This window comes from Brassica napus, chromosome C2 (assembly GCF_020379485.1).
Source record: "Brassica napus cultivar Da-Ae chromosome C2, Da-Ae, whole genome shotgun sequence".
Lineage (NCBI taxonomy): Eukaryota > Viridiplantae > Streptophyta > Magnoliopsida > Brassicales > Brassicaceae > Brassica > Brassica napus.
In genome coordinates, this window is record NC_063445.1 from 38026182 (window position 1) to 38047864 (window position 21683).

The 21683-nt window shown below is 41.6% G+C and overlaps 2 protein-coding genes across 2 annotated transcripts; one reads left to right on the top strand and one right to left on the bottom strand.

The window, feature by feature from the left end:
- Nucleotides 1–13411: 13411 nt before the first annotated feature.
- LOC125582374 lies at nt 13412–14545 on the bottom strand. The gene has a single exon (XM_048749045.1). It carries the CDS (start codon nt 14543–14545, stop codon nt 13412–13414), a length of 1134 nt encoding a protein of 377 aa, XP_048605002.1.
- A 3617-nt stretch (nt 14546–18162) lies between these two features.
- Nucleotides 18163–19355, top strand: BNAC02G29950D. Its single transcript, XM_013830562.3, has 4 exons — nt 18163–18412; nt 18504–18586; nt 18662–18907; nt 18995–19355. Exons 1-4 carry the CDS (start codon nt 18289–18291, stop codon nt 19184–19186), a joined length of 645 nt encoding a protein of 214 aa, XP_013686016.1. The 5' UTR covers nt 18163–18288; the 3' UTR covers nt 19187–19355.
- The last annotated feature ends 2328 nt before the right edge of the window (nt 19356–21683 follow it).

Here is a 21683-nt window from a genome sequence, read left to right on the forward strand (position 1 = left end):
GGACTGGACATATGGTGAGGAACAAGACATTGTTGGGAAAGGACTTCATCAGTATTTGGGGAAAGCGAGATTGAGAAGGATTTGAGGAATCTGGACAAGTTCGTATCATGGGGAATCAGAGTGTTATGGCAGAGCAACAGTATGAGATGATCCAGCGATCATTCAACTTAAGGAACGATTGTGGACATCGTAAAGATATATTGAGACAAGTGGAGAATGTCGTGAAGATGAGCAATTTCGCAACTAAGAATTCGAGGACGAATTCTATTAAGGGGGGGGGGGGGAGAATGTAGAAACCCATTAAAAAAAAAAAAAAAGAAGAAATAGACTGGTCGAGTATCATTGTGGTGGTCGAGTTGCGGGTGATAAGGATCGATCGAGAAGTTTTGAAGTACGAGGTGGACGAAGAAGTGATCGTGAGTAAACTATGAGTCGAATAAGTTGCTCGACCATAGTTAGAAGATGTCCTAGATTGATAAGACGGAAATTTTGGAAGCATAACAATTTTGGAAGCACGATGGTTTAGAAGCTCGACGTTTTTGAAGACCGACGTTTCGTCATCACGAAGTTTTCTCAGAAAATCTTCGTATCAGTAAAATATTATTCTGGAGACATAATAAGTTGGAAGCAGGATGGGAATTAAGCAGGACGGGAAGCAAGCACGACGGGAAAACCCGAAGCTGGGCGAAAACTCTAATTTCGGTATTATGGAATTCTTCGAGGAAGCCGGAGGCTCGGGAAATATTTTTACAGGATATCAGAATTCATCTGGATTCTATTAAAAATATTTAGAGCATCAGAATGGGAGCGGAAAAATATTCAGGATTGATCACGGGTTAGAAATTTGCCAGAAGGGTCAAAAATCGCGTAAACCGACCGAGAAGCTTGAGGTGGCTCGTTGCATGGGTTAAGAACGTGGTGTCAAGCATCTAACAAGCTGAGTGTCTCCAGAAGCTCAAGGTGTCACCGTGCATGGAAGCTGTACATGCAGCCTGACATGTAGAAGCACGAAGTGGATCGACCAAGCACGAGGTGTCTCCGCGCATGCAACCGAAGCATGCTGATCGACGTGTGTGTACTGGTGTGGCTTCTTGCATGCACTCCAGGCATGCATCCTGACATGTGGGAGGAGTGGTGGCGTCCTTCATGTGTCCTGGACATGCACCCTGACATGTGGAGCACGAGGCGCCGCCGCGCATGCGTCCGGAGTCATGCGAAGTGACACACGGGCTGCCACCAACCTGAAGCTGATTGGCTGTTGTCTCTTATAAATACCCCACGATCCCATCTCATTTCTTCATATCCATTCCTGTCCAAACCAAGTTAAAAACGTGAGAGAGAAGTAGAAAAAGAAAGCAAGTAATTCCGAGCTATTTCGAGAGTTTGAGAGAGTTTTCGAGGTCAGTTCTCTACTGATTTCGAGTCAGCGCCTAGGGACGGTTCTGTCCAACTGAATTCGTCCAGACCACTCATTTCCTTTGATGATCAAGTGTAGATGCTGTCCGGACTTAGTTCAGTTCTACGGGTTCAGATCAGTCATAGTTCTGCTCGATACTCCGCCGGGAAGTCCGAAGAACTGTCCAGAAGCTAAAGGAGGTTCTGTCCGAGTCCAGATCAGTTTCTTCATAGTGAAGCCGAGGTTGTATGCAAGACAATATCAGTCCAGTCCACTCCAGTCAAGTCGTCCCATGGGTTTTGGCCAAGTCCTCTCTGATTAACCAGCTGCTTCTCGCCTAGAGCACTGTGAGTTGGTTTTGTGTGAATTCCACTTGGAATTTAGGGTAGTTCTGTTAGTTGGTTTTGTTTGAGTTCCACTTGGAACTTAGGGAAGATCGAGTATTCATATAGAGTAGAATGCTCACACTGTTGCATGATAGAGTCCTTAGGGTTATTTATTAAACCGGACTCAGTTTAGCACGGGCTATGCTGAGATGAAATAGAATTAAGACTGAGATAATAACCTGACTAGGACTAGGATGCATCATGATTTATATTCTTGCGTGTTGATATGGTTGAGTGCAGGTTCCCGTTATCTTTAAAGATAGTGTCGTAGCAGGAGGCCGAACTATCTGGGTAACGGTTTGATTGAGTAGATTGATTGAGTAGATTTAATTAAATGCTTGCTCGTTTAATTAATCTTGTTGATTGAGGTTAGTCATCTTTTGGTAAGGGAGTGACTAACTGGTTGAGTTGTTTAGTGATAATGTTGTTGTTTAGGGATCTTGGCCATATAGGCCGATCTCCTGGTTGTGATATTGTATTACGAGTCCTATGCCATATAGGCTGGACTACGAGTATTGGTTGATATTTTCGTAGACTCCTATATATTGTTTAGTTTTGGGTTGGAGTCTTGTCCCTTAGGTCTTTCCTAGGGATAATTGTGTCGAGTGTGTGTTATGCCGACAGCAGGTGCGAAACCCGCCCATGCTAGGCATGTTTTGGGGTGGACTAGTGTTTCCTCGCCCTTGTATTAAGCGGGTTCAAGGAAACCTCTTATTCGTTGGATCGGGAAAACTCAGATAGACGGGGTCATGGCCTATGGCTGAGTGATTACACGACGGTGTAATGTGGCAGTGACCCGAAGGATTGTGGGCTGTCGCGCGGTGACCCGAAGGACTGTGGGCCGCGGTCGGTTGAAAGTTCCTTCTTCTGGCCTCTGTGGTAGGAAGATAGGATATTGCCGATAGAGAGGATGAACACAAAGTCACCAGGGCCAAGGTTTGAGTGTTGTGTTAGTGTGTCGTAGAGGGTTATGGAACCCTCGAGTTAATGTAGCACCGATATACGGTGTTACGAGTAACATCGAGTCAATGGTAGTTACTATCTTATTATTGTTGTGGTTGTGGATGTTGATTGCTTTGTTTGCAGGTTCTGACATTAAGTCCTAAGTCTGGTTTAGGTACCGGACTAGGCTTGGTGTGTATTTGGTTAGTGTAGGCCTGGCGTTGGCCTGTATGTGTTCGAGGGATTGCTTGTGAAGGGTGGTGGATATTAAAGCTATGCGGTATAATTGGTTGGCCGATCATGTTCTTGTTTGATTGTTGGTCGACCGGCTCATGATACTTTTATAGTCTAAGTGTCTAACACTACATGAGTACTGAACTCAGGCGTATATATGGTTAACTTGGGATTGGTTGTTGACTTGTTTTAATGCAGGTTCCCGTTACTTGGAAGTTGGAGTATGGCAGGAGGCCAAGTCTAACTTAGTAACGGTTTGCTTGGCCTTAGCTTATATTGCATGCTAGGGCTAGATTGATTGTTATTTTGGGTTGTCTGGGTTAGAGTTTAAGTTGCGGGTAGAGGCCGCCAGCTCACTGAGTAATACTAGATTACTCATCCAACTCTGTTGTCCTTTTTGCAGGTCGCTTTAGGTAAGGATGATCGGATAGCTTGGTGCTGGACGTTAGGACCGCCGGTGTAGATTTTCATGCCTTTTGTAAACGGTATCGTGAATTGTGTTATGTTGACTCGATTTGGCATTAGGCCGGGCCCAGTCTTGAATTATTCAATGTATGAATATTTCTTAAATCAATAAAAGTAATTGTTTTATATGCGCTTCATGAGTACTCTGATATTTGACTAGTCCGGTCTAACACAACGTTAGGTCGTGGTACGGGTTGAAAAGTCTTAGGCCTCGATCTAACGGAAAACGCTAACTCTAGGTACAGGTTGCAAAGCCTTGTGCCTTGACGCAGCATAACGTGTTAGTGGACGAACTGGTCGAGGTCGTGGAGTAAATTTTGTGACTATGGCCGGATCGTTCCTAACCCATCACGTAGCGCTTCTGGACCATGGTGTTGGGTTGGACGGTCAATCATTTTCTTGTTTGATTATTGGCTGGCCGGTTGACCTTTCATCTCCAACCCTTGGTGTGGGTCGTCCGTCGGTCATGTTCTTGTTTGATTGTTGGCCGGTGGGTCGACCTATGCTTAGGACGGTTCGGGGGTGTTACAATATGAGCTTCTTGAGACAAAGAAGAAGACTTCGGTGGAGATCCCCGACGAAGAATCTCACATTTTTTGCTCAGAAAGCCCAATGGGACATTCACTTTAGTACCTTGTCGACTGCTCTTCAACCCTTTAGTATCGGGCTCTGAAGTCGCAGGCCCCGTCGTTGCCATGCTCACAGCCTGCTAGGCCTCACTCGTTTCCATCTCTTTGAGGTCAATACCAAGTAAATCCTCATCTATCCCTTCACTCTCCATCATTCCATCATCCTGATTATCCTCAATATCCATATCATTCAGAGCACCAATAATCTTATTGTCTGCAGGAACGGTTACCGGTTCATGATCACTAAGGTTCGTGAAAGAAAGAGAAGGAGTAATCTCCTTTGCCCTTTTTGTGACATTCTCCTCCATGTGGTCAATACGAGATGGCGTTACGATAGTACTGGCCAATCTCTTAGCACCTCTAGTGTTGTTCCCCTCTCCCAACCTTGCACTTTGATGCTCAATCACTCCATGGAAACCATTGTTACTTGTGCCAGAAGGTTGTTCATACGGAACAATCTGTCAAGAGCTTATTGGTGTTGACGCTGAGGGCTTTGACACTGTATCTAGACGCTTAGTAGTCTCAGCTTTCTCTCGCCAAGTCTGCCTCTGATTACGGTCATAAGGACCCTTAGAGGCTCTCGAGCCACCATATATGTTGCTCCGATTAAGATCATTGTGGCGTCGCATGATCCTATCTGAATGAGTAGCACGGAGATCACCAGACTGATGTGTCCTCTGTGCATACTTCCTATCGTCCTCACCATACCTTGGAAGAGCAGCATGTCTGGCAGATTCCATACGTTCCACATAAGGCTGACGGTCGTGAACATTTGGCCGCTGCTCGTTGTGAAATTTATGGCGCTGTGCCATATCTTGTGGAGCTTGATCCTCGTAAAGATACCAGGACGCTCTGCTTGAGGCTGAAGTCGCGACCGCACATCCGAAGAAGGACAATGATCCTTCTCATGGGTAAGCATACCACATGTAGAGCAGTGTTTAAATAGCTTCTCGTACTTGATCTCGATAGTGACCTCATCTCCATCCTTCGACTCCACTTTCCTTGAGAATTTGAGAGGTTTTCGAGAGTCCACATCAATGAGCATACTGCCCTCAGCCACTTCCAAAGAATCAACATGAACATGGCCTAATCTAGCACCAATATTCCAAAGATTTTTATCCGTCCAAAGGTGCAAAGGTAGGCCAATCACTTGAACCTTAAAAGGGACGATCCACGGGTAATCATCATGAACAATGGGTTCCCATCGCACCAGCACAAACATACAGAAGTTGAAATGAAAAGGACCCTGTCGAAAAACAGAGCTGAGATCCTCTTCCGAAGTAAAATTAAGGAGAAACTTCCCATTGCCCAAGTCATTGGCCGTAATGCGATCTTCCATACCCCATTGTGATGGCATCTTCTGAAGTAGCTTCTCAACGTTTTGTTTCTTCGGGTTGAGCACCTTCCCAATAAGCGATAGGCTGAACGCGCTAGCGATCAGTGTATCATCCTGATCCATCAGAATGATCGGCGCATCGTCATCCTCGTAAAGGATACCTTTGCCTTTCATGTCCCCCATGTGGCTAGAACGCGATCTGTAGGATGACCCCATACGAAGATATGGAAATCAAACCACCGAGCCAAAGAGATCTGTGATTCAGCTTGGGTAAGCGCGGGTGATCAGATGGGAGCGGATGCGATCAGAGCTATGGATCGGGGACACAGCGGTGAGTTCTGGTGATCCCCACGTCAAAGAACATGATGATTAGAGGGAGATCAAAGCTTCGAATGAAACTTCAATCTAGCGGGTTCTCCAACCGTTTTCAAACCATCAGACGAAGAAAACGAAGCGGCAACAGGGAAGCTTGGATGAGACGGCAGTGCCGAAACTTTTAGGAACACCGTGGGAGCGCCTCGACACATAGGGAGTGTCGGATAGTCTCCCCTGCGATGATGCAGAGCCCGCCGAGTGCAGGATCTACGTCAAGTCGATATGGATCTTGGAATCGCCATTCTCATCCCCTCTTGAGCGGCTAGGGTTGCAAACGTAACCTGAAATTGACGTAAATTCCTCATGCATTCCATTGCCCATAGTAGTGCTTCCATCTCCGCATAAAGTGGAGATAGAGAAGCCCTAGCATTCCTCGCCCCCAACAATCCATCAAAACCTTCTAAAGTGCTGAACCAACTTTGTCCTGAAAAAATATCACCCTCTTTCCATGAGCCATCTGTAAAGCACCATCTTCCTAGAGTTAACTGTAAGGTCGTATTCATTATTTGTGGTGTTGTCCTCTGGTCCTTCAGTATTTGTGCCTCAGCCCACAGTATTGATTTTGTTTCTGCCAACTTAAGCGTATCCATTGGGTCCATATCCAGGTTACTGAAAACTTTATTATTCCTAGCTTTCCAGATGTACCATTGTATCCATGCAAACTGATGATCCTCCATCTGCGGGAGAACTCTCCAGAATAGATGATCCATGTTTGTAAATAGGGAACTTGTTTGAAAAATAGCTGGATTTGATGGTATCTTCGAGAGAGCCCAAAGCTGGAGGGCAGGAGGACATTCAAAAAACACATGGTTTATCGATTCCTCAAGAGCTCCACATCTTACACAACAAATATCCCCTTGAATTCCCCTCGCTTGTAAATTCTTCCTTACTACTATACACCATGTCACTAATTGCCATAGGAAGTGTTTTAACTTTGGTGGGCACCGAATTTTCTAGCAGTAAGCCTTCAAAACATCAACTGTGGGGCCAATCAGTAGTGGTGGTCTTTCTCTATCTGGATAGATCCGCTCAACCTGATATCCTGATTTCACCGTGTATTTTCCATTTTTTGTGAAGTGCCATCCATCTCTATCTACCCTCTGATTCCTGCTCAGTGGTATGTTTTCTATAATTTTTGCATCCCGTGGATCCACCAAAGCCCGAATTGCCTCTAAATTCCAAGTGCACGAGGTAGAGTCAATGAGAGACTCCACTGTAAGGTCTGGGTACAAATTGTGTTGATTTTTATTAGTTGGTCTCGGGCGAGTGGTTGGCAGCCATGGATCATTCCATACAGATATAGAAAAACATGATCCCACCCTTTTGATTAGTCCTTTGCTTACCAGAGATCTAGCAGAGACAATACTCCGCCAGCCATATGACGGAGAATATGAACAAATCGGTTCCAAAGGTGAAGCATTCCTAAAGTACCGACCTTTGAAAACACGAGAGAATAAAGTATTTGGCTTCTCTATCAGACGCCATATTTGTTTACCAAGCATTGATGTATTGAAATCAGCGATGTCTTTAAACCCCAAACCTCCTTCATCCTTATCTGCACATACTTTGTCCCATGATTTCCAGTGCATGTCTTTTGTGCTTCCCCTGGACTCCACCAGAATTGTGATACCGCGCTCGTCAGTTTCTTCACAGTTGCCTTCGGTAAATGATTGCAGGACATCGTATGATTTGGTAATGCTGTAATCGCTGACTTAATGATCACTACTTTCCTCCTTTTGTGAAAAACTTGAAAGTCCACCCATTAACTCTATTATTTAAACGCTCTTGTACAAAGCTAAAAACTTGGATCTTTGAACCCCCCAGATTTTCTGTTAAACCAAGGTAGGATCACATTCCTCCAAGATTCTGAATGTCCAAAATATCCCGCAAGTCTTGTCTGACAGATTCTTCGATCTTGTATCCAAATTGAATTGAAGACTTGTCAAAATTTATTAATTGTCCTGAAACTGCCTCATATTCTTTTAAAATCCTAAGAATGATTTGACACTCTTCTTTTTGAGCTTTACAAAAGAATATGCTATCATCCGCAAAAAGCAAATGAGATATCGACGGACAAGCTCTAGCTACCTTCATCCCCGTTAGTTGTTGCCCTCTCTCTGCCTTTTTTATATTTGCAATTAAAGTCTCAGTACAGAGAATAAATAAATAAGGCGATAAAGGATCTCCTTGACGTAAGCCCTTATGTGGGACAATGAGTCCACGTGGTTGACCATTTATGAGAACCTTATATTGAACCGATGATATACATTCCTTCATTAATTTAATCCCATGAAGGTCAAAACCCAATTTATGTAATAAGGCCTTAATAAAGTCTCATTCCACTCTATCATACGCTTTGCTCATATCCGTTTTAATTGCCATATACTTTCCTTGACATGCTTTATTGGTCCGCAGTCCGTGGAAAATTTCCTGGGCGATAAGAATATTATCCGAGATCAACCTTCCTGCCACAAATGCCGACTGAGTTTCGGAAATGAGCAATGGAAGATAGATTTTCAATCGCTGACACAAAACCTTCGAAATAATTTTATATCCTACATTACATAGACCAATTGGCCTCAATTCCGTCATCCTTGTAGGTCTCTCCGTTTTTGGAATCATGCAAATATTAGTAATATTTAATCTTGTATCCATTTCTCCCGAGACCAAAAAATTATTCACCATCTCGACTAAATCATTCTTAATGATATGCTAGGAGTGTTGGAAAAAAAGAGCTGTCATGCCATCCGGTCCTGACGCCTTTTCTGAGTGCATCATAAACAAAGCCTCTTTAACCTCCTCCTCCGTTGCTAGCCTAAAAAAATGTTGATTCATCTGAGGAGTAATGCACGGTGTAACCTCTGTAAGGAAACTATCGAATTCTGATGGGGAGGTGGTACTGAATAGATCTTCAAAATAATCTATCGCCACCTTTTCCACACCATTATCCTCTGTAATCCAATTCCCATCCGCATCATGTAATCCAACAATTCTATTACGGACCCGTCGTTTTTTTAGTTAAAGCATGATAAAACTTTGTGTTAAGATCCCTAGATGAATACCACATGTTCCTGCTTTTCTGGCGCCAGTAATCTTCCTCATCCTTATATGCATCTTGTAATTTCCTAGACACCTCCAGAATATCCTCTCAAGACCTAGTATTATTTGTTTGTACCTCTTCAAGAGCTTGTTGTAATTCATTATTTTTTCTTTTCCATAAGGAGAATTATTTTTTCGCCATTTAGCAATTTCGTGACGACAATTACTAATTTTTTCCACTATATTCTATGTTCTCCCTTCTACTCTTCTTTTGTTATAGTCTATCCAACCCATTGTAATTGGTTCCAGAAGACCCGCTTTTCCAATCCACCTCTTATCAAACCGAAATTGTCCTTTCCTCCTTGGAACTTTATCCTCAAGATAAGCCACCACTGGCCGATGATCAGAAGCCACCAACCCTAGATACTCTGTGAAAGAACATGGGAATAGAGTATGCCACTCTTCATTTTCTAAAGCACGATCTAGACGACATCTAACCATCACTACCCCTTTCTTTTTTCCTCTTCTCCCTTGCCATGACGTTTTGTTTCCCCAAGCCGGAAATTCCAGTAAACCACTATTTCTTATCATATTATAAAAAAGAATAAAAGAATCTGCACTCCTCAGTGATCCTCCATCTTTTTCATGATTTCATGTAATCTCATTGAGATCACCAATAATGAACCAGGGTTCAGATCGCGACATTTCATATCTAGTTAAACGTTCCCACACTTGTTCTCGCATCTTTTGAACTGGATCTCCATATACAAAAGTAAGATAAACCTTTTTGCCAAGAGCCTCCGCTTCCACATCAATCATTTGATTGCTAGAATATAATTCCCTTACCTGATACTCATTATTGTAAAAAAACGCTAATCCCCCACTTCTCCCCAATGGGTCTACTGTGACCAGATTATCAAATCCAAAGTGAGCTTGAAATTTTTGGACAAACTCTGGCTCTTGCTTTGTTTCAGCTAAAAATAAAAAGTTCGGTTTATGTCTATGCCTTATCTCGCTTAAATAGCTTATAGTCCACTTGCTTCCCATTCCTCGGCAATTCCAACTTAGTACTCTCATTTAAAAAATTATCTTTTATTTGTTCCGGAGAGCCAATTCAATAAGTGTAATGATACCCTATTTCTCCATTCCAGATATATTCCTTTCTTTGTGACCATTCCATAAAAATCCATAATGACTCTAACCATTTATATTTTCGATATCGGCCACTTTCCCCATACACATAAGATGCATGAGATAAAAATATTGTGAGCATAGAGAATACTTCACCCTTAAAACTATCAACATGGATAGAAAGATACCAATCTTGCCATTTAGCTCACGTAACCTCCAATCCCAATAAACCCACAACCTGAAAGAAGACTTGAGAAACAAGACTATCTCTATACCATAGCATGAATCTTTAATATTATATAGAATCTTTAAAATGCACACATTAAAATTTTTGAAACCATCAGAGCCCTTTCCAATAAACCAAAAAGAACGTTGAAAGCTTTACATTCTTCGTGGAGAGAATCCTCCCCCACCAATCTGTAACCTTACCAGAATAAATACATTCCACTTTAGAAATATAGTATAATGATATACCATAATCACTTGATCCATGTTGCACCTAGAGACCACATATAGTAAAGTAATAACTCCAATCACCCCAAAGCGTTTATGCCACCTCTGAACTGTAATAGCCTTGATAACTAACCAAGTCACCATCCAGTTTCTTCTTACTTCGACACCATCGTGTCTCTGCACCGCGACCCTCCATTCCATAGCAACTATACCACTGCCCCGCATCTGCCGCATATACTGATCAACCCAATAAATCCTACGGTCATTAAGTAACATCAATAACACAAATACACCAACACAATCCATATTCCAATATGACGCAGTCGGAAAAACTTTTAGGAATAGCAAACACTAAACCTAGAATGAATTCAAGTTCACAAGCGATGAACTTGATGAAGAACTCTGGAAATCCACCAGATTAGATAAAAGCTCTCAATTAGAATAATAAATTGTGTCTTACAAAAACCTAGAACCTCTCTTTATATAGAGAAGGATCTCAACCATAAAATAGGAAAACAAATCAAACGTGAAAAGTAAAAAGGAAAAACTCAGAAAAATAGAAATCTCAAAAAGGAAAAACTAGGAGATCCTTCCTACATCAGTCTCCAAGTTCTCATCCGGATAGAGAATCTCATCTGCTTGATACTCATGAATGTCAGCTACGTTGAAGGTATTAGAAATGTTCATAGATTCTGGGAGAGCCACAACATAAGCATTATCATTAATCTTTCGTAACACCTTGAATGGTCCATACTTGCGTTGTTGCAGCTTGTTATAAGTACCAACGGGGAACCTCTCTTTACGGAGGAATACCATCACATCATCACCTTCTTTGAAAATTTCAATCCTCCTACGTTTATCAGCAGCAACCTTGTTCTTCTGCCCAGTAGCTTCTAACTTAGCTTTAACAGCTTCTTTAACACTCAAAATTTCTTCAGCCATGGCCTCAGCTGATGCACTGACCCCGGAGCCTTAGGCAGTTTAACCAGATCAACTACATGCTTAGGAACAGACGTGTATACCAAAGAAAAAGGTGATTTCCCCGTCGCGGAATGCACAGCACTGTTATAAGCAAATTCTACTTTAGGCAAAGCCAAATCCCACTGCTTTGGCTTATCACCACAAACACTTCGAATCATATTCCCTAGAGTTCTGTTGGTTACCTCAGTCTGCCCATCAGTTTGTGGGTGAGCTGTAGAACTCCTGTTTAGAATTGTCCCAAACATCCTCCAAAGAGTGATCCAAAAATGGCTGAGAAACTTGGTGTCTCTATCTAAAGTAATCGATTTGGGAACTCCATGAAGACGCACAACTTCTCTGAAGAACAACTTAGCAATATTGGATGCATCAGCAGTCTTTTTGCAAGCAATAAAGTGTGTCATTTTAGAAAATCTGTCAACTACCACAAACACATAATCCACACCACGTTGCGTACGAGGCAATCCCAACACAAAATCCATAGCTAGATCTTGCCAAATGTCATCAGGAATAGGTAAAGGCATATAAAGACCAGTATTTTGGGACTGACCTTTGGAAACCTGACAAATATAACATCTTTTGACAATTGTTCCAGCATCTTTTCTCAAGTGCGGCCAATAATATCTCTCCTCTAGACTGGCTATGGTTTTGTCTCTACCTAAATGCCCACTAAGACCACCACCATGCAGATCGCGGATTAACTTCTCTCTCAACGATGATCAAGGAATGCACAATCGATCTCCTTTGAATAAATAACCATCTAGAATGTGAAAATCTGCTGAAGGATGTTTTGCGTTGCATTTGGCCCACAACTCTTTGAATTCGACGTCACTTTCATATAAATCTTGCATATACTCAAAGCCCACCACCTCTTGTGCTAAGGTAACTAACAATGAAGCCCTTCTACTCAAAGCATCTGCCACTTTGTTAAGTGCTCCAAATTTATGTTGAATAATAAATGGAAACTTCTGCAAAAAGCTTACCCATCGAGCATGCATCTTGTTTATCACCTTCTGGCTGTGTAAGAATTTTAAAGCTTGATGGTCGGTGAACAAAACGAATTCTCTCTGAATTAGATAATGCTCCCACTGCCTCAAGCTCTAAACACTGCATAAAATTCTTGATCATAAGTACTCCATCTCTGCCGAGCTTCACTTAATTTCTCACTGAAGAAAGCTATAGGTCTTTTCTCCTGAGATAGAACAGCACCTATTCCTACCCCACTAGCATCACATTCAACTTGGAAAATTTTATCAAAATCAGGTAAGGCTAGAACCGGTGCAGTACACAACTTTTCTTTTATCAAGGCAAAACTTTTCTCTTGCTCAAGACCCCAACGAAACTTTCCTTTCTTCAAGCATTCCGTAATAGGAGAAGTGATAGTACTAAAATCTCTTACAAATCTCCTGTAGAAGGTAGCAAGACCATGAAAACTACGTACCTCAGCGACTGATTTAGGGGCAGGCCAGTCCCTGATAGCTTTTACTTTATCCTCATCAACCTGAATTCCTTCTTCTCCAACGACAAAGCCAAGAAAGAGTAACTTGTTGGTGCTGAATGTACACTTTTTCAAATTGACGTACAATTTGTTTTCTTGTAAAACTTGCAACACCTGCCTTATATGCTCCAAATGCTCTTCTTTTGTCTTACTATAAATCAGAATATCATCGAAATAAACCACCACAAAGGAACCAGTAAATGGACGAAGAACCTGATTCATCAGTCTCATGAAGGTACTAGGAGCGTTTGACATCCCAAAGGGCATCACCAACCATTCATATAATTCATCTTTGCTCTTAAAAGCTGTCTTCCATTCATTTCCATGTCTAATTTGAATCTGATGGTATCCACTGCGAAGATCAATCTTGGAAAAGACCTTAGAACCAGTTAACTCATCAAGCATGTCTTCCAATCGAGGAATTGGAAATCGATACTTGATAGTTATCTTGTTAATGGCTCTGCTATCGACACACATTCGCCATTGGTTTCCTTTCTTAGGAACGAGAAGGACTGGCACTGCGCAAGGGCTCATGCTCTCACGAATGAATCATTTCCTTAACAAGTCCTCAATTTGTTCCCTCATGATCTCATTTTCTTTAGGACTCATGCGATAATGGGGAAGGTTTGGTAAGCTTGACCCCGGAATAAGATCACGCATGGGAGGTAACTCATGTGGCAGCTCATCTGCGATTAAATCCTCGAAATTTTTCAGGATCTCTAGTACTTCGTTTGGTGTTGTCGTTTCCTCATTTACAACACTCATAAGGCCTTTAATCACCACTGGATAGAAACACCCTATTTCTTTGATTGCCTCATCGAGTTCCTTCTCACTATATGCCATAGCCAAGAAATTGGAATTCTTTTTCTTTGTAATCTGATCTGAATTCTTAACAGGAGCCATAGCAATCTTGTACCCGTTCCATGTAAACAATAACACGTTATCCCTTCCTCGGTATGTAATGTCATTATCATACTGCCAAGGGCGACCAAATAGGACGTGACAAACATCCATATCAAGAACATCACAAAGTACTTCTTCTTTATAATGTTTCCTAATGGAGATTGGAACTCTACAAGCCATCGTTACTCGAACTTGAGAACCTTTCCTCACCCACCCCAGGGCATATGGTTTTTCATGTGGTTTTGTAGGTAACTTCAAATAATCAACTAGTTTCTGAGAAACTAACTTTTCTGTGCTGCCATTATCCACAATCAAGTTACACAGTTTGTCACCAACCGTACAACGTGTTTGGAACAAATTCTTTCGTTGCCCCTCTTCCTTAGATGATAGTAGGACCCTTTGAAGCACCAAACTCACTACCTCAGTGGACTCTTCTTCAGCGAACTCTACCCCTTCATACTCATCCTCTTCGTCATGTTCCTCTTCTTCTCCTAGAAAAGCTACAGTTTTTCTGCTTGGGCAAACGCTCGATCTGTGACCATGTCCTTGACAATGGAAACACCTGTCAATGGTTGGTCTTGCATAAGGGTTACCCTGCCTCTGTACAGGTGCTTTATTCTGCTGATTGTTATTATATTTGTTACTAGAGCTACCAGCTTCTTGGTTGTTGTGGCTAGCTTCCTTTGATCCTGTACTTTTTTCCTTATCTCCGGTTGAGTCCAGATTATTTTGAGGCTGATATCTTTTGAAGGAAGAAAAGTTACGGGAAGAATTCTCCATTAATTCAGCTTTTAATGCTAAGCTTGAAGCCTCTTGCACAGTCCATACTGTTTGCAAACCCAGCTTCTCTTGTATAGAAATCCTTCAAACCACTTATGTACCTGGCTACTTTCTGATTTTCTGTTTATTCTAGATCATTGCGCTCGGAGAAGAAACTCAGCCGTGTACTCTGTCACTGTTCTCTTTCCTTGAGAACATTCAATATACATCTTATATAGAATCTGCTCGTAATCCTCGGGTAGAAACTTGTCCATCATGTATTGTTTCATTCGCCTCCAAGTCTTAACTGGTCCCTTTCTTTGCCTTTGCCTTTGGATAACAAGTTTATCCCACCACACAGCAGCAGTGCTCTTCAATCTAATTGCGACCATCTTGACTTGCTTATTCTCGGGAACACCCATGACTTCAAACAATCTATCAACGCTTATCTGCCAATCTAGGAAATCTTCTACTCTCATAGTTTCATAAAACAAAGGAATATCTGCCTTTACACGATAATCGTGATTATTATGTTGATTCCCTTGGTTAACCTCGTCCTCCTCGAGATCTTCTTCATCAGAACTTGAGCTCTCAATACGATTATTTCCTGCTTTATTCCATTCTCCTCTGTTTCGTTGTTGTTCTTCTTTGATCTTATTGGGTTTGGCTTCTTTGTCGTTTTGAATGATTAGGTTTCGTATCTGATCGGCCAAAGTAGTTAGGGCCGTGGTAATAGCCTCGGTGAATCCTTGTATATATCTGCTTTGGTCAAAGGTTGATCTCCCATGGCTGATCAATTTTTGAAAAGAGACAGGAAACAGCCTGCTCTGATACCACCTGACGCAGCCGGAAAAACTTTTAGGAATAGCAAACACTAAACCTAGAATGAATTCAAGTTCACAAGCGATGAACTTGATGAAGAACTCTGGAAATCCACCAGATTTGATAAAAGCTCTCAATTAGAATAATAAATTGTGTCTTACAAAAACCTAGAACCTCTCTTTATATAGAGAAGGATCTCAACCATAAAATAGGAAAACAAATCAAACGTGAAAAGTGAAAAGGAAAAGCTCAGAAAAATAGAAATCTCAAAAAGGAAAAACTAGGAGATCCTTCCTACATCACAATACCTAAGTGTATCATTAGTTCGATCATATTCCTGAAGAGAGCTGTCACGCTTACACCAAACCCGTATGCAAATTAATCCAAAGAAACCACAATACCAATAACATAAAACATTTTTATTAATCCATTGCTTACTCTCAAAAGAAAGCTCTACAAACAACCATAAAATCAAGGAAAAGACCAAAATCAATTCCTTAACACATTCCAAAATAAAGAGACAAAAAATGTTATCCAAAAAAACTATTCGCTGAATCATCCCAATAGAAAACTAAACTACCGACGGCTGTAATTCAGTTTCATCTATTAAGTTATGTACGTACACATAGGCATGAAGATTACATAAATTGATTCCCCAGTCCACCTTTAAACCATTACACCAATCACCGAATATGAAAAAAATCACATGTCTATACGATTTCCATCTAGACACCTTCAGTAACCAAAAGAAAAACATATTGATCCATAGAAAGATTCTAGGCTCAACCAAGTCTTTTGTTTTTCCAACGCCTGCACTGATACCTATTTCACAAACAAACGCCAATACATGTCCCCTCACTGCTGAGTATACTCTTGACCATACTCGCTCCTCAGACCTCTTCCCCATAATGAACAACCTGAAGACCTTATCCAGCTCTAATCCTGCCCTTTGTAACTGGTTTAAAGGGACCGGTTGTAGGGCTGGTAGGACTATAACTTGTCCACGCAAGCCGAGCCCAAGTTCCCGCCTAGTAGCAGAGAAAAACACGACACTAACCATTTCATTAGCAGAGTTATCAAAATGAGGAACTTGATGTTATTCTCCGGACCATTCTTGCTCCCCACCTTGCCCACAAGTTGACCTTGAGACATGTTAACCAAAGAAAAAAGAGACGTGCTAAAAAGCTGAAATTGAATTGCGAGAGAAATGTTGAATGTTGTGATGCTCAGTTACCTCAAAACCGCAGCTTTCTTATACTTCTCCGACTTCCAATAAATCCTCAGTAATAACTCCTCCATATCATAAACGAAAATCTTCAGATCAATCATGAAGATCCTAAGCGAGCCACCAAATTGATACGACGTAATCTCCGTGAACCATTGATGAAGTAAAATTCTTTGAACCCAGAGCAAGACTTTCCTAAGAAGGATACGCCTACCCACCATACAATATCGACAACCCTTTTCTGTTTTTCGAATGCTCTTATGCCTCACAGCTATGGGAGTATCTCGTTAAAGGTATTTTACTAAGCTCGTACTCCATAAACTGGTCTTCTTTGGTGAGGATAGTCACGGGTAGAAGCTTGGATAGGAAGGGAATGTTCTGCATTAGATATGCTTTCCAGGCTGCAATCTATGTAATTTGGAGGGAGAGAAACCATATTCGTCATGGGGAAAATCTGGTGTCTATTTCCATTTTACAAAAGCTTACCGAAAAGGGGATTAGGAACATGGAGACTGCTCTTCAACTTTGGTTTCAAACAAGATGCTAAATGGTGTTTAGAAGTGTTTAAGCTTTTGTCTTTCTTGTCTTTAAAGAGGTTTACACAGGATGTAACAAGGCTTTTTTGGTGAATAAAAATTTCACATTCATTCAAAAAAAATATATATATATCGACAACCCAAACTTTCCTTAGCCTCCGATTCAAAAGGATTCGGATTCAGATCCGTATTCGAATTAGATAGTATCATACCTTTGACTTCCTTAGACCAAAGATCCGAGCCTTCCAATCTCATTGAATGATATAGCTCCTCCATATCCCCTCGTTCCAGAGTTCTGTACACTTTCTCAATACTCCAAACAACATCCAAATCCACCCCGATCTCGCAATCATAAATCTGCCTTCTTTTTGGGTACTCCCCAAATCCCTCGATCTGATGAATAACAAATCCCTCTTGAGAACCATCAAACCCTAGATCCACTGTTTCCTTTATCCCTTGATATCCCAAATCCCCGGAATTGAAAAACATCGAACCCTAGATCCCAAGCTTCGTCGCCATCGCCGTCGCCATATGGTTAAAAAAAAGGTCATGCACTTACATAACGGTTTGTTTATTATTAGTTTCAATTTGTATCAAAATTATATGTAAGGATGTTTTTAACTTGTTCAAGTCCTTTTTCAAAAAAAAAAACTTGTTCAAGTCTCTACATGCCTGGCCGACGATTATCTTCATATATAAAAATATAATTATTTAGCTTGATAATTCATTTGAAACAGACATCGAGGATTTGATATTTTCAAAATTTTATAGAGATAAAACCTTTTATTTCCAGAATATACTGGGCTGTGCGTATGAACCTTTATGGGTTTGAAACAAAATTGGGTTCGACAGTTGTTCTGTGAAACAAAAATGGGCAGGCAAAAGAAATTATATAGTTTAGATATTGGCAACCAAAATAATCGGTTATTGAATGTATTAAACGACATAGTTTTAATTCCAGTAGCATGCCATTGGAATTATTGAGGAAAACCCAAGGGTTACAAAATGGACTTATTGAACTGGGCTGGGGTTGAGCCTATTGGGTTTCAGCCCGTTTCAATGTCAGAATGTGAGACGACCCAAAAGGAGAGAAAAGGGATAAAGATATTAATTTTCAAGGGAAAAGAAAAGAAAAGCGAAAAGAAACAAAATTTGCTTCTCTGTTAGCTCAAAGATCAACCATGGAAGCTACCGCCCTAAGCTCTGCGGCCACCATCGTCTCTTCCTCATCTTCGTCGCTATCCATCTTCTCTCCGAAGAAGAGAACATACTCATCTTCGCCAAGAATCGTCCGGCTTTCTAAGAGTAAACAACCTTACGCATAATATGCTATTTCATTGCTTACGATCATCTCTCAGGGTTACTTTGATTCTTCTCTTTTCTTATTTTGATTCAGAGGACGACAAAGATTATGATCCCAAATTCGAATCGGATTCCTTGAGCCTCGTTCCTCTATTCCAAAATCGAACTCTCTCGAATGTAAAATCTCGATCTCTGTCATAGGTTACTGTTTCCAAAAGTATTAGATAATTTCTTCGAAATTTTGATTTGTAGGATGAGGCCATGGGATTGGTCTTGAGCGCCGCCTCGGTCAGAGGCTGGACCACCGGTTCCGGGATGGAGGGGCCGTCTCTTCCGGCAAAGGCCGATGCGGAGACGATTTCAACATTTCCGTGGTCACTATTCACGAAATCGCCCCGTAGGCGTATGCGCGTTGCCTTCACTTGCAACGTTTGTGGACAGAGAACTACACGAGCCATAAATCCACATGCCTACACTGACGGCACCGTCTTCGTGCAGGTTATTTTCCAGAAAAAATACAATTACAATTAGCCTGTGTCAGTAGCAAGTTATGGACTGCGTAAATAGTATTTGTTGATGATGCAGTGTTGCGGATGCTATGTGTTCCATAAGCTGGTGGATAATCTGAACTTGTTTCATGAGGTGAAGTATTATGTGAGCTCGAGTTCCAGCCACCAAGATGCAAAGTGGGATGTTGGGGGATTCAATCTCTTCCAGATGGATGACGATACTGATGATGATGCCGGTGACGGCCGCAATGACTCCTTCCCTCTTTAAAGAGGTTGGGACTAGTGATCAATACTTTGTGCAAACGAATGCCGTATATATATATATATATATATATATATCTGTATATAGCTAGCTTTATCCTATCATCTAGCACGAATAACACGTTTGAAGTATCTCAGTTCCCATTGATAATAAATTGGTCATATATATAGCTCGATATTGCGTCCTTGTATTGGAATGACTGGATTCTGATTTCAGCTTGAGAGATCGATTGATATCTAGTAGATAGGACCTACAGTTTCTTACGAGGTTTGGATTATGATAATGAAGCTGTCAAGAACTTTGTTACGTACTCTCCAACCCACAAACTCTGTTTCACTAAAAGTACTAAAAGAGAAAGATCCGATCGTCTCAGATATCGCAACGACAAAACGAAATAGCAAAAGCTGTCTTATGATCTCATGGCAATCATAAGTGCAGGTCTCATGGCGACACTACAAACAAACAACTTTAAGCATGGAAAAGAAATGATTCACACAACGTCATTATGATTCACACAAGGTCATTATAAAGCAACTAAAAAGTTGATATTATCCGTTCGCAAAGCCTCTCTTTCTATTCGAGTATTTGCTTCTCTTATTCTTTAGTAGACTTTCTCTTCTACTCAGTCTTTCTCGACTCTTCCCGTTCCACGATCAATTCCCACTTGACCTTTCTTCTCTTCACCACTATGTTTCTTCTTACGGAAGTAGAACCTTTGCAACGTATCACTACCCCGTCCAATGAAACGCATCATGTCCTCAAGCTGAAAAGCTGGAAACTGGTTGTGTAACTCCCACCCCGACACCCAAGAACTCTCATGCTGCGGAAGACCAACCCACTGAATCAACACTTCAAGAAGACCATCCGCATTGTAGCAAGTTTCCAAAATCTTCTCTAGTTCAATAACGACTTCACCATTAACCAAGAACGACGGAGAGAGAGCCGTGATCGGCACAGAAGTCCCCAATGCCTGTTTAAGTTGAGACACGTGAAACACGGGGTGAATCTTTGAGCCATCTAGAAGACGTAAGCGATACACAACCTTTCCCACCTTCTCCAAAACTTCAAATGGGCCATAGTAATTTGCCGCCAACTTGACGACGAGTCACAGATTGTTGTCGGTACGGACGTAACTTTAAGAAAACCTTGTCTCCAATCTCAAAGTTGACATCCCTTCTATTTTTATCTGCGGACCATCTCATAGACTCTTGGGCACGTGACAGAGATGCCTTTAGATCAGCCAAACGATTGTCTCTTTCCACCAGAGCTTGTTCTAGTTCGTAATTTACCGTGGAACCCCTTTCAAACGGCAGCAAGAATGGTTGGGTTACGGCCATAGACGATCTCGAAGGGCGTTGTATGAATAGCAGAGTGATGGCTCGTATTGTACCAATATTCGGCCCAATTAAGATACTTGCTCCAAGTCTTAGGGTGAGCTGACAAGAAACAACGGAGGTACGTTTCCAAACAGCGGTTAAGCACTTCGGTTTGGCCATCCGTCTGTGAATGAAATGATGTACAATATTTGAGGAAAGTACCTACAACCTTGAAGCATTCATGCCAAAACCCACTGAGAAAAATCTTGTCTCGGTCTGAAACAATTGAAGCCAGGAAGCCGTGTAACTTGACAACTTCACGCACAAACAACTAAGCTACATCAATTGCGGTGAATGGATGTTTCAAGCCAAAGAAGTGTCCATATTTTCTTAAACGGTCCACAATAACCAGAATGATGTTGACACCATTGGAGGAAGGAAGACCCTCAATGAAGTCCATGCTGATATCCTGCCAGACAGCTTCCGGAATTGGCAAGGGTCGGAGGAGACCAGCAGGAGATAATGTGGACGTTTTGTGAGTTTGGCAAATGATACATTGAGCCACATAAGTCAGAACTGTCTTGCGCATGTTATGCCAATGAAAAGAGCCCTTTATGCGCTTCAGTGTCTTGAAAATACCAGAATGTCCCCCTTGCAAGCCATCATGAAACTCTTTAAGTAACAAAGGAATAAATGTTGATGTCTGTGGGATCAACAGACTTTTCTTATACCACACACGTCCATCAACGACAATGAGACCCTTTTTTACCGTTTCACTGGATGTGATTTGTCGCTTAAGAGTTTGAATGTCTGCATCTTGCTCAATCTCAGCATAGAAATCTTGCAACTGCAGGACAACAGGGAAACTAAGTGACAAACACAAGATTCTACCGCCTGCTTCCACAGTTTGCATCTGACGCGATAAACCATCTGCTGCCTTGTTATCGATACCAGGTTTGTATATGATATCAAACTGAAATCCTAACAGTCCTGATAGCCACCGTTGGTATTCGAGAGAGACTTCCCGTTGTTCTAAAAGGAATTTCAGGCTCTTCTGATCAGTGTGGACAACAAAGCGCCTTCCCGTTAAATAATACTTCCATTTTAACACTGCCATGACGATTTCCATAAGCTCTCTCTCTCATAAATGGATTTCAGCTGTTCACGAGGCGTTAACCCGTAACTAA

Coding starts and splice junctions, on each gene's coding strand:
- BNAC02G29950D (XM_013830562.3), top strand. CDS start 18,289: ATGGAAGCTACCGCCCTAAGCTCTGCGGCCACCATCGTCTCTTCCTCA. Junction 18,413..18,503: donor AATCGTCCGGCTTTCTAAGA/GTAAACAACCTT, acceptor ATTTTGATTCAG/AGGACGACAAAGATTATGAT. Junction 18,908..18,994: donor ACGGCACCGTCTTCGTGCAG/GTTATTTTCCAG, acceptor TTGATGATGCAG/TGTTGCGGATGCTATGTGTT.
- LOC125582374 (XM_048749045.1), bottom strand. CDS start 14,545: ATGGAGAATTCTTCCCGTAACTTTTCTTCCTTCAAAAGATATCAGCCT.